Below are 12183 nucleotides of genomic sequence, written 5' to 3'. Positions count from 1 at the left end.
GTGCCTGTCGGACGCGATCGCCACCACAGGTCTCTCCATTCTGAACACTGGTGAGCCAACGTTTGTGCGCAGCAACACACGCCCCTCCACGATCGATCTGGCACTGGTGTCTCAGTCCTGCTCGTACATCTGGACACGAGCCCCAGACACTGCCGGGTCGGACCATTACCCCATCGCCCTCTCGCCCAGCCACCCGAGTCGCGGGGCGAAGCGCGTGTACAGTGTCGTGAGGTGGCGTGTTTTTCGCGAACTTTGCGCGAAACCAACGCTCGCCAGTGACTTTTTCACTCACATAGCGGAGTGCGCGCGTTCAGCCACAACGCGCTGTGTTGTGCCTGCCGGCTCCCCCTGCCCTGACGTGAAGCTGCTGAATTTGCGCGCCGCTCGCCGACGTGCACAGCGCATTGCGACCCGCACGGACCGTGTCGAACATTGGACGGTGCACAATCGCATAGATGCGGTCTGCAGACGACAGGCACGGCGACTCAGGCGCAACAGCTGGTCCGGCGTCTGCTCGTCTCTCAGCGATCCACGTCGCCGTAATCGCGCCTGGCCCATCATGAGAGGACTTCTCAACCCAAGGGCCCCTCGCCACCCTGTGCTCGCGATTGCGGTGGCTCGCGGCATCACGGAGCTGGAACTTTCAGAGATATTAAGCAGACGCTTTTACCCCAGCCCTCCCTGCGCCTCCAAGCGTGAGTGGCAGCACTCTCGGAGGCCACCGTCCGACCTTATCGCCCTCTGCGCCGACAGACGCGGCCGTCTCGCAGCAACTCGCTTGCCTGTGCGACGCCGAGTTCACTGAGCACGAACTCGCTCGTGTGCTCAACCGCAGACGTCACCGCAGCAGCGCCGGGGCCGGACGGCATAACACACAGCATGCTGCGGAACCTCAACGACGACCAGCGCCAACTCTTGCTCGTCGCCTTCAACGAGGTCTTCAACAGCGGCTCCCTCCCGGATACCTGGCGTACAGCGTTGGTCGTGCCAGTTTTGAAGCGCGGGAAGCCACCGCGCAGCCTCGCCTCATACCGGCCGATATCCCTGACATCGGTGCCGGGGAAAACCATGAAGGCAATGGCGCTTCATCGCCTCCAATGGATAGCCACTGCGAGCGGCACCTTCCCTCCACAACAGTGCGGCTTTCGCGCCCTTCGCGCCACGGCTGACGCGATTGCCGCGGTTGTTGGCACCTTGGAACAAGCGCTACACGACCGGGAGACAGCCCTGCTACTTCTGCTCGACGTGCAGTCAGCTTTTGACTGTCTCCCCCACACGACGATCATCCAGGCGGTCTGTGCGCTTGGTGTGCAGGGCAAACTCCTGCGCTACATTGAAGCCTTCCTCGCGGACCGCTCACTGACTGTCCGTGTGGGGAAGGCGAACAGTACGCGCCGCCCTGTCACCACCGGAGTGCCACAAGGAAGCGTGCTGAGCCCGTTTCTTTTTAACTTGGCTCTAGCACCGCTCACCGAGTGCCTTCCCAAACAAGACTGCTTTCACTGTGCATGCGGTCACCTACGCGGACGACATCGCCCTGTATGTGCGCGGCCCCACCCGATGCCTCGCCAGGGTGCGGAAGTGCCTCCAGAACGCCCTAGAGGCCGTCGCCGGGTTCCTGGACAGCATAGGACTGCACATCTCGGCCGCCAAAACAGAGGCACTCCTCGTCCACCCGCGCGCCAGTGAACGGCGTACAGCCCGCCCGATCACACTCCACGGTGTTCCGCTGCCCTGGAAAACCCACGTCCGCTATCTTGGTATCACCATAGACCATAGACTAAAGTGGAACTTGGAGGTGAGCCGTGTGAGACGCGCAGCACGCCGTGTCGAGGGTGCGGTCCGACGGATTCTCGCGCCGGATGCCCGGCTTCCTTCGCGATGAACATCTACGAGGCCATGGCAATGTCCAAAGTGCATTACGCGCTTCCTCTGTGCAGCCTTCGCCCCATACAGTGGAGTGCCATCGACGCTGACCATCGCCGAGTTCTCCACATGTGTCACGGACTTTCGCGCGGTTCGAGAGTGGCTGCCACGCTCGCGGAGACAGGCGCCTGGCCGGCGTCACTCACAGGCGAACTGCGCGCGCTCTACCACCTCGAGCGCCTCCAACGTGCACCGGATGGGGCCGCCATCCTGTCCCAGTTGCGGGCACTGCCCAACTCGCGTGTCGGAACACTATTCGACACGTTTGACTCTGTCGTCGTGGACTCCGCACCCGAGATTCCCCCGTGGCCCCCCCCTCACCAAAGAGTGCCGCTCCCCATCGGCTTCGAGCTCCCAGGCGTGCGCTCGAAGCGCAACACACCGGCCTGTGCTATCGCGCAGGAAGCCGCAGCCAGAATGGACCAGGACCTTGATGGAAGGACACAGTTTTTCACTGATGCCTCCGTGCTTCGGGACCACTCTGCGGCCGCTGCCTGCGCGGCACCACAGCTGGCATTGAAGCGCCAATGCCGGCTCGCCTACCGCGCCTCCTCCACCACGGCTGAGCTGGTAGGAATACACCTTGCTGCCGACCTCATCCGTGAAACGCCGCAAGTCACACGCGCGACAATCTACACCGACTCGAGGTCTGCCCTCCGCCAGCTCGCCAAAGAGGAACGCGCCCCCCCACTCGCACAACGTGTGGCGTGGACACTCCACAGTCTGCGCGAACACGGATGCGACGTGGCTCTCCAGTGGATACCGTCGCACGTTGGCATCGCAGGGAACGAGGCTGCCGATGACCTGGCAAAGACAGCACACGACCCAGCTGTTCCACTGACAACGTGCGCGGACTCCGTGGACTCAGCGCGCCGAAACCTTTGGCGAGAGCTCGTGCGAAACCACCCCGACGAGCGCATGGCCGCCGGCTCTCCACCACGCATTCTATCGGAATCCGTGCTGACCAGGAAAGAGCGGTCCCTCCTCCTCGCACTGCGGACAGGTTCCGTCTGGCCTGCTGAGCGCCGGCACCGCCTCCACGGTGCGCCCTCGCCCCTCTGCAGTGACTGCGGAGAGAGGGAAACAGTGGCGCATCTCTTCCTTTCCTGCTCCGCCCTCTCCACCCACCGCGAAGCGCTCACTCGTGCCTTCAAGCAGCTGGGTCTTCCGTCTGCCACGGTAGATGTCATCCTGCACCCGGTAGGATCAGCCCATCGCGTGCGCCCTGCCCTGCGCGCGGTCCTCAACTACATCGAAGCCGCGCAACTGGCCGACCGTATTCTCTGAACCACGCCGTCCAAGCCCCCAACAAACGGAACTTCCGTGTTTTTTTTTCTTTTTTTTCCCAGTCATGTGTTTATCGCGTGTTCCTTTTTTTTCTTTTTCCCCCTCTCCCCCCAGTGCTGTGTTTAACTCCCCCAGGCCTCCTCCTCCACTCTAACTCTAACTTCTCCTATACTTTTCTCCCCTTTCCCCCACGTGTCGCGGTTGTGGTGTCCTCGCCTGAGAGACAGTTACTGCATCACTTACCCCCACTATTCACCTAATTTTCCCAAATAAAGAATCTCTTTCTCTCAGTCGGCTTCCGTCATTCTCGCTTCGCTCCCGTTCAGATGAGTTGTAACGTCAACGTCGGCGCCACTCGTTCACTCGGCGCTAACGGAAAGCAACAACAAACACAACGTAATGATAACACACACTAACGAAAACGCCGAGTGAACGTAACGGAAACTTTGGTGTGCGCCCCCAATGCTGCTTCGCATCCCCCCATGGTTCCCTTGAGTGGGAGATGGTGTACTTTTTTTTCCCGATATGCTGGCGCCACGAGGGTTTCAGCGCATCGCTCCTCTTCTCTTGCTTCCTGATGTTTATATTCCGGTGTCAGAACAGCTTTCTTCATATTTCGTTGCTGTTGTTCATGACTTTTCTACCGCTCCTACCCGCATCACGTGACACAGGTATAGACAAATATTAAAAGAGCAAGTAAGTGTAAGGATTCATGGTGCCATATCGCTATATAAAATTTACCGACACAGCCAGTTTTAATTACTGTATCAATAACAAAGTTTTATGAAACTTTGCACAACAGTCTTCTCCAGCTGGCACAACATTGCTCGATGCCGCGCCGAATGCGGCTACACAGGGTCTTTGCATTGTCTTCTGCAGGTATCGACCGAACGCCGAGCGTTGAGCGCTACTGTCCACGTTCCGGCCAGTGGGTTGTGGTGCGTCGCATGAACAGGAAGCGCAGCGACGCTGCTGCCTGCGCCTTGAAAAGTGAGCGTGCTTTAATGCGAAGGATACCATTTTATATATGAGAAAATATTACAGCGTACCTTCCGTGACTCGTGTAAGCGCGGTGAACAAACGGTGTCCTGTCGTATAGCGTACTTACTAGCAAACTAGGAGCACAGGCTACAGCTTGCTAATGTTTGCTCAACGATCGAAAATGTTGACTAGAGACGGTTACAGCTGCTTAGCGTTAACATAGGGTGTGTTCCAATTCTGGCCAGCATAGTAGACAGTTCAATCTGACAACTTAGAATACCGCATCGAGCCTGATTCGTCCGAGTAATAAAGCCGTATCGCCATGAAACATCGAGAAGAGGAAGCTAAGGCAAAGAAAACAGTTATAATTGTTTGGATTAACGTCCCAAAGCCACGATATGATTATGAGGGACGCCGTAGTGGAGGGCTCCGGAAATTTCGACCACCTGGGGTTACTTAACGTGCGCCTAAATCTAAGTACACGGGCCTCAAGCATTTTCGCCTGCATCGAAAATGCGGCCGCCGCGGCCGGGATTCGATCCCGCGACCTGCGAGTCAGCAGTCGAGCGCCTTAACCACTAGACCACCGTGACGGGTGAAAACAAAACAGAATAGCTGTTTCTTTAGCGTCTTTCGTGTCCTAATGCATGAAAAAAAGGGAACGTAGCTTACATTATGCGCGTAGGAATGCTTGTAGGCGTACTCGTGAGCAGATGCAAGCGTTCAGCTGAGCTGCCAACCCATCTGGGCAGAAAAGTAGCCTGCATCGTATTTGTCTCCGATGCTGTCTCCGTGAAGCTGTCTATTCGGCGGTTCCGTGAGAACTGGAATGAGACTTAAGATGGCCGCTATATGCATAGCTGTCTATTTTGCTGTCTACAGCGAGTACTGGAACACATCCTTATCATTGGCAAAAGACGACCGCTGTTGCTATATGTTGCGTAAATGACTGGTATTGTTGGCTCTCCGCTGTTATAATAGCAGTTTTATCTTCAATTAGTCCCAATTCAAAGATGAAGTTGTCTGTAGCACTTTCGTACGCACTTGCAATCTTTCAGTTATACGCCTCGCTCGCACTTGTGTGTTCATCACCCACTTGTGGCCTTCATGAAGTAACAGATTGCAAATCGGTTGTATTAAATCCCACAAGGTAGCGTAAAGGTTACGAATGGAAAAATTGCCGACCACTCGTTCACAGTACAAACGCATTTCTGACAAAGCTAAATTCACAAAAAGTTCGTCCTGGTCTGGGGATCGAAGCCACAACCATTGCCTTCACGGGGTGGTCTCTCTACATCAGCTAACCAGAATTCTGACAGCTTCTTGCGCGAGGGCGATTTGATCAACTCGAAGCACATAGAAGGTGTATATTGCAAATCAATTCTCATTAATCCCGCAAGGTGTCGAAAAAGGTGAGATGAGATATGCAGTAAGAGTTGATGTGCATGCTGAGTAAAGACGTCATAAACATAAAACTGTGCATCGTGCTATGTGTCGGAGTATACTGCAGCATATACGTAGAGAAGAGACCTCAATCCTTGCTGCCTAAGTTATTTTTTGGAGCCATTAGTGATGAAACTGTGTTACATTGTATTTATTGTTGGGTCAGACGAGCGAGACAGTGTCGGTTTTATTTTTTTCTATACCAATTGAGTTGTACAGCTGTGCATGCCGACTTGACCAGAAAAAAATAAGAACGAACAGCCTTTGTAACCAGCTCGTGGACTGCTGTAAAGAGCTATTCTTTTGCTGATCAAAAGAATGCGTGACCAAGAGATCGGTGTCTGAGCGTGCGCCTTAGAGAGGCTGTAGTTCGAAAAGTTCGAAAAGCGTTGGTATTCTAGCACTACGGTGTTCGGTATTTGGTTGAATCGCCTTTTTGAATAGCACCACGCTAATTTAAACACGCAAGTGACCGCGCCACACTCATTAAAGAGGTGTGGAAAAAGCAAATAAGATAGTTATACGTAATATTTCCATATAGTTTCACCACAGAGAGCTTTTTTTTTCCTTTTTGGGAGGAAGGGGGGGGGGTTGATGCGTCGGGGAATATGAATATGTGCGCACCAGTTAACAGGTTTTGCTTTCCAACGACTGTGATGAGGTGATTTCAACATGTCCCAGTCATCGTTAAATGCACGTGCTCACGTATGTCTGTGGTCTGTGTGTGTATCTACGCGCGTAAAAATAGGTGCGAATAGCGAGTCGACACTTGCTTTCGTGTACAAGTGTTTCAAGTATTTAAATAATGCTAATCGCAGGAAACGTGCGCACGCTCTCCTATATAGCTGCCGATTGAAATAGATAGCAAGAATATGATTCGTCGCCGACCGAAATTTCCGCCGAGGCATGTTCCTAGGAATTCAAGCACGACGTTTCTTGTTGTCCAATAATATTTTAAAGTAGGATATAACTTCCGTTTTCACTGAAATGTGCACTATCTGACGGGCACGATTGTGCACAACTGGGATCTGCAGCGCGTCTATCGTCGCGATCCGTGAGCTATCGTTCATACGAATATTGAGGCAAGGTTAATTCTGCCAGGATTACTTAACGCGAAAGATTCTGCTGGTTCGTTGTCAAGAGTAGTTTGTTTAAAATGTACAAATACAAGTCCACATTACGAGCAGGGTGAAAGGCAGGGTGCCTGATGGGTTCCATCTGGCATGCATAGTCATGCCACCAGACAGCCACCAGACAGCCACTAGCAACGCCGCTTCACAGCAAATGAACGATGTCTAACGGAACCTGCAAGACAAAGACATATTGAACAGCACACACACTGAATACATATGCTATAGGATGGCGAGACGGGATAACGAGTTAGGTTCATATTTTTACACATCTTGAAGCGCACCGGGACAGACGCAATGTTCAGAAGCACTGTGCTCTCTGCTTTTCCCAACCTTTCATTTGTGTGCTCGCGAGCTGCAATGCTTATTAAAATATCAACATATGCTCTCTTTCGTTTCGTTAAGCAGTAACCACTCCGTAATATCCTGTTAGTCTTCTTTCAAAAGAGCCTATCTCATGGATACCACCTTTAATGTCTTTTTCATGCTAAGAAAGTGTAGAATCGACATTGAAATGACGCGAAGCATGTTGAGTTATCCTTGCAGCAGCAGAAGTGGATGAAAAACGCACTGCTTTGTTACCTATTATCTGTGAGTCTGATCATGGTAATGGCAATATTGGATGACAGGTGAGAATAGAATGTTGATAGGGGTTGTCTGTACAGCGTAGTACTGCACATATCTAAATACGGTTAAGACTTACCGGCCACTTAAGTCTCATCCGCTGATATGCGCATTTGTAAATATTTCTCTTGTCTTAGAGAGACTGAGGGAAAGAGAGAGAGAGGTAGATAGAAAGTGGTGCAGGGAAATAAATCATACGAACGTCTCTTTAGCTAGCATGCATAGGGACGAGGAAGGAGAATCGATAATGACAAGGCAAAAGAACAGGTTGCTCCAGTGCAATATCATACGTACAGGCTCTCATAAGCGCCTGAGGTCAGCTGACTTAAAAAAAAAAAGCAGCTCTAGAGTACCCGAGGCTTTCTGGCTTCGATGATATGTGAAGTCGAGCGCAGGGATTGGCATAATGGGCGAGTTCTTGGTGATATACAAGGTTCATTTTTACACGGCCGTGGTAGTTTCGCTGCTATGCGTTGCGTTGGTAATCACCACAGTAAGGGTTCACTTCATGGCCAAGGCGGCCGCATTTAGTTAATAGCGAAACACCAAATCGCCTGTGTACTAAGATTCAGGAGCAGGCCAAAGAACCCTAGGTGGATCCGGAGTTTACCAAGCTTGCACAATTCCTTATCACATTGTTGTTTTGGCACGTAAGTTCTCCCAAAAACTTTAAAGGATCTTTAAAGGAATTCTTGTTCAAACGGTATCTACCTTGCCCCAAGCCATCTGATGCGTGTACATGCAGGCCGAGTGTACGTGTGTGGCGGCTTCAACGGCAGGCGCTGCCTGGACAGCGCTGAGGAATACACGCCCGAGACGGACAGCTGGTCGTTCGTTCATTCGCTGCCCTTCGCCCGCAATAGCCACCGAATGATCAAGATGGGTGCCTACGTCTACGTTTTGGGTGGCTTTGACGGCCGCCGGCGTCTAACTTCAGGTGGCAATACCCACGCCTAAAGAAGCTATCTTCATAACCGTAAAGGGCAGTCAGTGACTGGGGATGAAGGCTGCCCATGTTGGTACATAATACTGAATGGTGGATGGCGGAACATTGACGGAACACCTGGGAGTATGCTCCTTGTCAATGTTCTGCAATTCACCATTCAGTGTGATGTATCAACACCTCCGCTCAATGTCGCAGAATTCACCATCATGCCACTGGCCTTTGCTCTGGCATTAGAATCTTGCAGCTGCTGTCATAGCAACATAAAGGATCCATATATTTATGCACTTGGTCAGCAACACCTTTAAAGAAGCAACAGACTCTTGGTTCTCCCCACTAGGTATATCCCCGCACAATCCAAAGCAAGATTCTACCCGCTTGTTTTCTTGATGTTGCTGAAAGTTGGCAGAAATAGCTGTTGCCATGGTAAAAGGAATTCTGTTAACTGCGTTAAAGAACGTGACAGAATATGACTATTGTGAATCGGTGGGGGATCCAGCTTAAAGACAATTTGAAACTGAAATGTTTTGTGAGAATGTGCGCTGATAGTCTTTTTTTTTCGTATAGCCATATTCGATCGTCTAGTCTCACTTAAACTGATAAAGCGATAATAGTAACGACGACATCATGACGCCTAGAACTGGCATGCTCTTTTGTTCTCGTAATTTGTGCAGTGGTGCGCAGCCTGGCAGAGCCTCCATTCAAATGGCAGAGCGTGGCTCACATGAGGAGAGCCCGGAGCACTTTTGCGCTGGCACAGCTCGACGACGAGCTGTACGTCATCGGCGGCTACGATGGTGCGTAAGCAAGCACTTAAAACTTTCTGCGGATAAGCTCAAACTTGAAGTGCCTTCCCTACAAATCTTACTTTTGATCTATAGATATGGGTGGAGAACTAATTCTCGGCAAGAAGGTTCCTGCGATGAAGATGTAGATGTATTAGGGTTGCTCTATATGGGCTCCCGGCAATACGAAGGAACTGAAGGAATGGGCTGCGCAACTCAAAGCCAATAGGGGCCAGAACAAACGTTTCTCTGTCATCGCATTCATTGCTGCTTTTAGTACGACTCCCATGTAAAAACAAGAAAAATAAATCAGTATTTAACGCCTGAGAGAGCTCTCCTGATTGCTCACGTCAGAAATTTCTGTGCGGCACACAAAAAGGTGTTGCGCACCTTTTTGGCACACAAAGGCACACAAAAAAGGCACACAAAAAGGTGCTGCGGTGTGCCTTTTTTATCAGGTACTCTACATTCAACAAGTTTTATTTTTTTGATGTGCATATATGTGTGCTCTTCGTACCAAGGTTCATGTTGTGCATCCCACTTGGCAGAGCATTGCAGGTGTTCTCATATCACAGCACGCCCATTAAGTTGCAAAAAAGTTATTATAGAAAAGCCATCAACCTATAACTGCAGCCCCGCCGAAGTGTGGTGAAATTCAATGTAGGGCTTGCCAGTTAATATATATATAAGGAATTTTAATAACCTGACGATGTAGATAACATAGGTGTAATACGTTAACCTGAACCAAAATCATGTCAGATGCCCGAGGATATGTCTCTCACAGCAGAGACATAGGAAAGTTCGAAAAAAAAGCCGCTAAAAAAGGGAGAGAGCGTTAATACGCCGACGGCCAAAGGACAGCTCTATCTACTGGCGCGTAAAATATATCCATTGACATAAGTGTGTAATCTATTCGGCTAAAGGCGATCGTACAAAATTGTACCTATTTATTTAGCGCGAGATAACAGTTCATGCTACACTAACAGCTGCTTGTATCGCTGATGTGCTTTCCTTTCAACTTACATTGCAGGCAAGACATTCGTAGCCAGCGTGGAGCGCTACTCGCCTCAGGACAATACTTGGAGGGCCGCACCGGAGCTGACCAAGCCTGTGAGCGCCTTGGCCGCTTGCGTCGTGACAGGTGCACCTATTGCCAAGAAGCTATCTGTGAGAGGTAAGCTTCTGGCGGTGTCACAAGGCTGTCCCGACACAAATACCGTCACATGCCATTCTGTTGTTATGTGGCAGCCTTACTTACTGAGCAGAAACCTCGAGACTTGCACAGGGGGTTCAGCTTAGACTGAGAACGACGCAGCGAGAAATGGGAAGGAAAATGATAGGTGTAACCTTCAAGGGCCAAGAAGAGAGCCGAGTAGATCAGGGAACAAACTGTTGTTCAGGACATCTTAGTCGAAAGCGAAAGGAAGAAATGGGCATGGGCAGGGCATGTAGCGCGTAGGCAAGATAACCGCTGGTCATTAAGAGTAAGAGACTGCATTTTAAGAGAAGGCAAACGCGCGAGGGGTAGACAGAAGTTAGGTGGGCAGATGAGATTAAGCAGTCTGCGGTTATAGCGTGGCCGCAGCAAGCACAGGACGGGGTTGATTGGTGTAATAGGGGAGATGCCTTTGCTCTGCAGTGGGCGCAGTCAGGTTGATGATGATGATTACGGCAGCCTTTCACACTCACTTTCACACTCTGTATTTATTGCTTCTCGGTCGACTCATTTAGGGTTGAGGGCTGTTGTAGAATATGGCATGCGGTCAAACCGTGTGCCATACTCTACGTTAAAAAAAAAAGAACGTGGCAGAGGTTCATCAAAAATGTCTGCCCAAGTGACAACTTGTTTCATGATTGCGTGTTGGCTCTAAACCGAATTTAGTTGCGGAAAAGCCAGTATAGCTAGAATAATAAATTGTTTAGGACGCTATGCCACTCGCCAGTAACATTTAAAAAAAATTTCGAGGCTCGTGGCGTTCAATGGCATACACGTTGGAACGGCACTTTTATTCAATATATATATATATATATATATATATATATATATATATATATATATATATATATATATATGGCTGTAAAACTGAAACAACTGCGGTTTCTTCTGAAAATCATGTTAAAACTAGTATTGAGGAATCGGGAGAGCACAGCAGCACTTCACGCTAATGTTGACCGCAGCAAAAAGAATTCTTTTTCTTTCTACTTGGAGGTATTAACATTGTTTTCACTTTATCACCAATTGTTGGCGTAACTGAGATCTCGTACATGCTATTTATGTCTCGTGCTACACGCAATGACTGTCTAATATTTCGTCGAAATTAACGGGTATTTATTCTAAAAAGAGACAGGGCATGCAAACACGGACACAAGAAAGAGGTCAGGACACCACAAACGGCGTTTGTGGTGTCCTGACCTCTTTCTTGTGTCCGTGTTTGTACGCCCTGTCTCTTTTTAGAATGAATACGTACCAACTAGCTCAGCTCTCTGTTATTTTAACGGGTATGTTCCCTCTTCCTGGGTTACTTTTACTATAACAATTCTCACGTTCTTTTGCAGGCACTCTATAGGCCTGTCTACGCATGCAACACGGAGTGGACAGGTGCCTTATCAAGCATCTGACAGACATTCTGGCTAAAAGACTTTGAAGATAAATTTTTCTAAATTTCTTGCTTCAAGTGCACAGCAAAGGACTCGCGTAGGATGAAATACTCGGATGCTACCTAGTACATACAACTACGGCTACGCAAAGCGGCGAATCACGGAATTTTATTTTAATTTATTTCACCGAGTGTCAACCCTCGAGAGGAAACAGGCTTGCGGCGCGCCTGCGAAGTGCCACGGGAAGATGCGCCACACGAGGACAATACGACGGAATTCTCGTGCCACGGGCATCGCAGAAACTCGGTTGAGGGCGCTGGTATTCCGGCCGGAATGCTCTGCGTAGCATAACAAGATTCTGATATGAACGACCCCTGAATGCGCCAGAGTGGCGAGTGTTGAATTCGTTCATCCCGTGTACAAAATCAATAGAAATGATAACCTCGATAACGACATGAACGTGAAA

The 12183-nt window shown here is 50.1% G+C and overlaps 1 protein-coding gene across 1 annotated transcript; it reads left to right on the top strand.

The window, feature by feature from the left end:
* Positions 1-559: 559 nt before the first annotated feature.
* LOC119378429 (kelch-like protein 10) lies at positions 560-11686 on the top strand. The gene is made up of 7 exons (XM_037647582.1): positions 560-695; positions 1941-2057; positions 4093-4203; positions 8137-8328; positions 9009-9131; positions 10150-10293; positions 11676-11686. Exons 1-7 carry the CDS (start codon positions 560-562, stop codon positions 11684-11686), a joined length of 834 nt encoding a protein of 277 aa, XP_037503510.1.
* Positions 11687-12183: the final 497 nt, after the last annotated feature.

The sequence above is a fragment of the Rhipicephalus sanguineus genome, unplaced genomic scaffold, assembly GCF_013339695.2.
Source record: "Rhipicephalus sanguineus isolate Rsan-2018 unplaced genomic scaffold, BIME_Rsan_1.4 Seq837, whole genome shotgun sequence".
Classification (NCBI taxonomy): domain Eukaryota; kingdom Metazoa; phylum Arthropoda; class Arachnida; order Ixodida; family Ixodidae; genus Rhipicephalus; species Rhipicephalus sanguineus.
The sequence above is the reverse complement of the archived record's forward strand: the minus strand, read 5'-3'. Positions and strand labels throughout refer to the sequence as shown.

What these genes read in the sequence shown, in the direction of transcription:
- LOC119378429 (XM_037647582.1), top strand. Translation starts at nt 560, where the DNA reads ATGAGAGGACTTCTCAACCCAAGGGCCCCTCGCCACCCTGTGCTCGCG. An exon ending in TGCTGCCTGCGCCTTGAAAA is followed by an intron (nt 4,204 to 8,136) that starts GTGAGCGTGCTT and finishes GTGTACATGCAG; the next exon opens with GCCGAGTGTACGTGTGTGGC. An exon ending in CGTCATCGGCGGCTACGATG is followed by an intron (nt 9,132 to 10,149) that starts GTGCGTAAGCAA and finishes CTTACATTGCAG; the next exon opens with GCAAGACATTCGTAGCCAGC.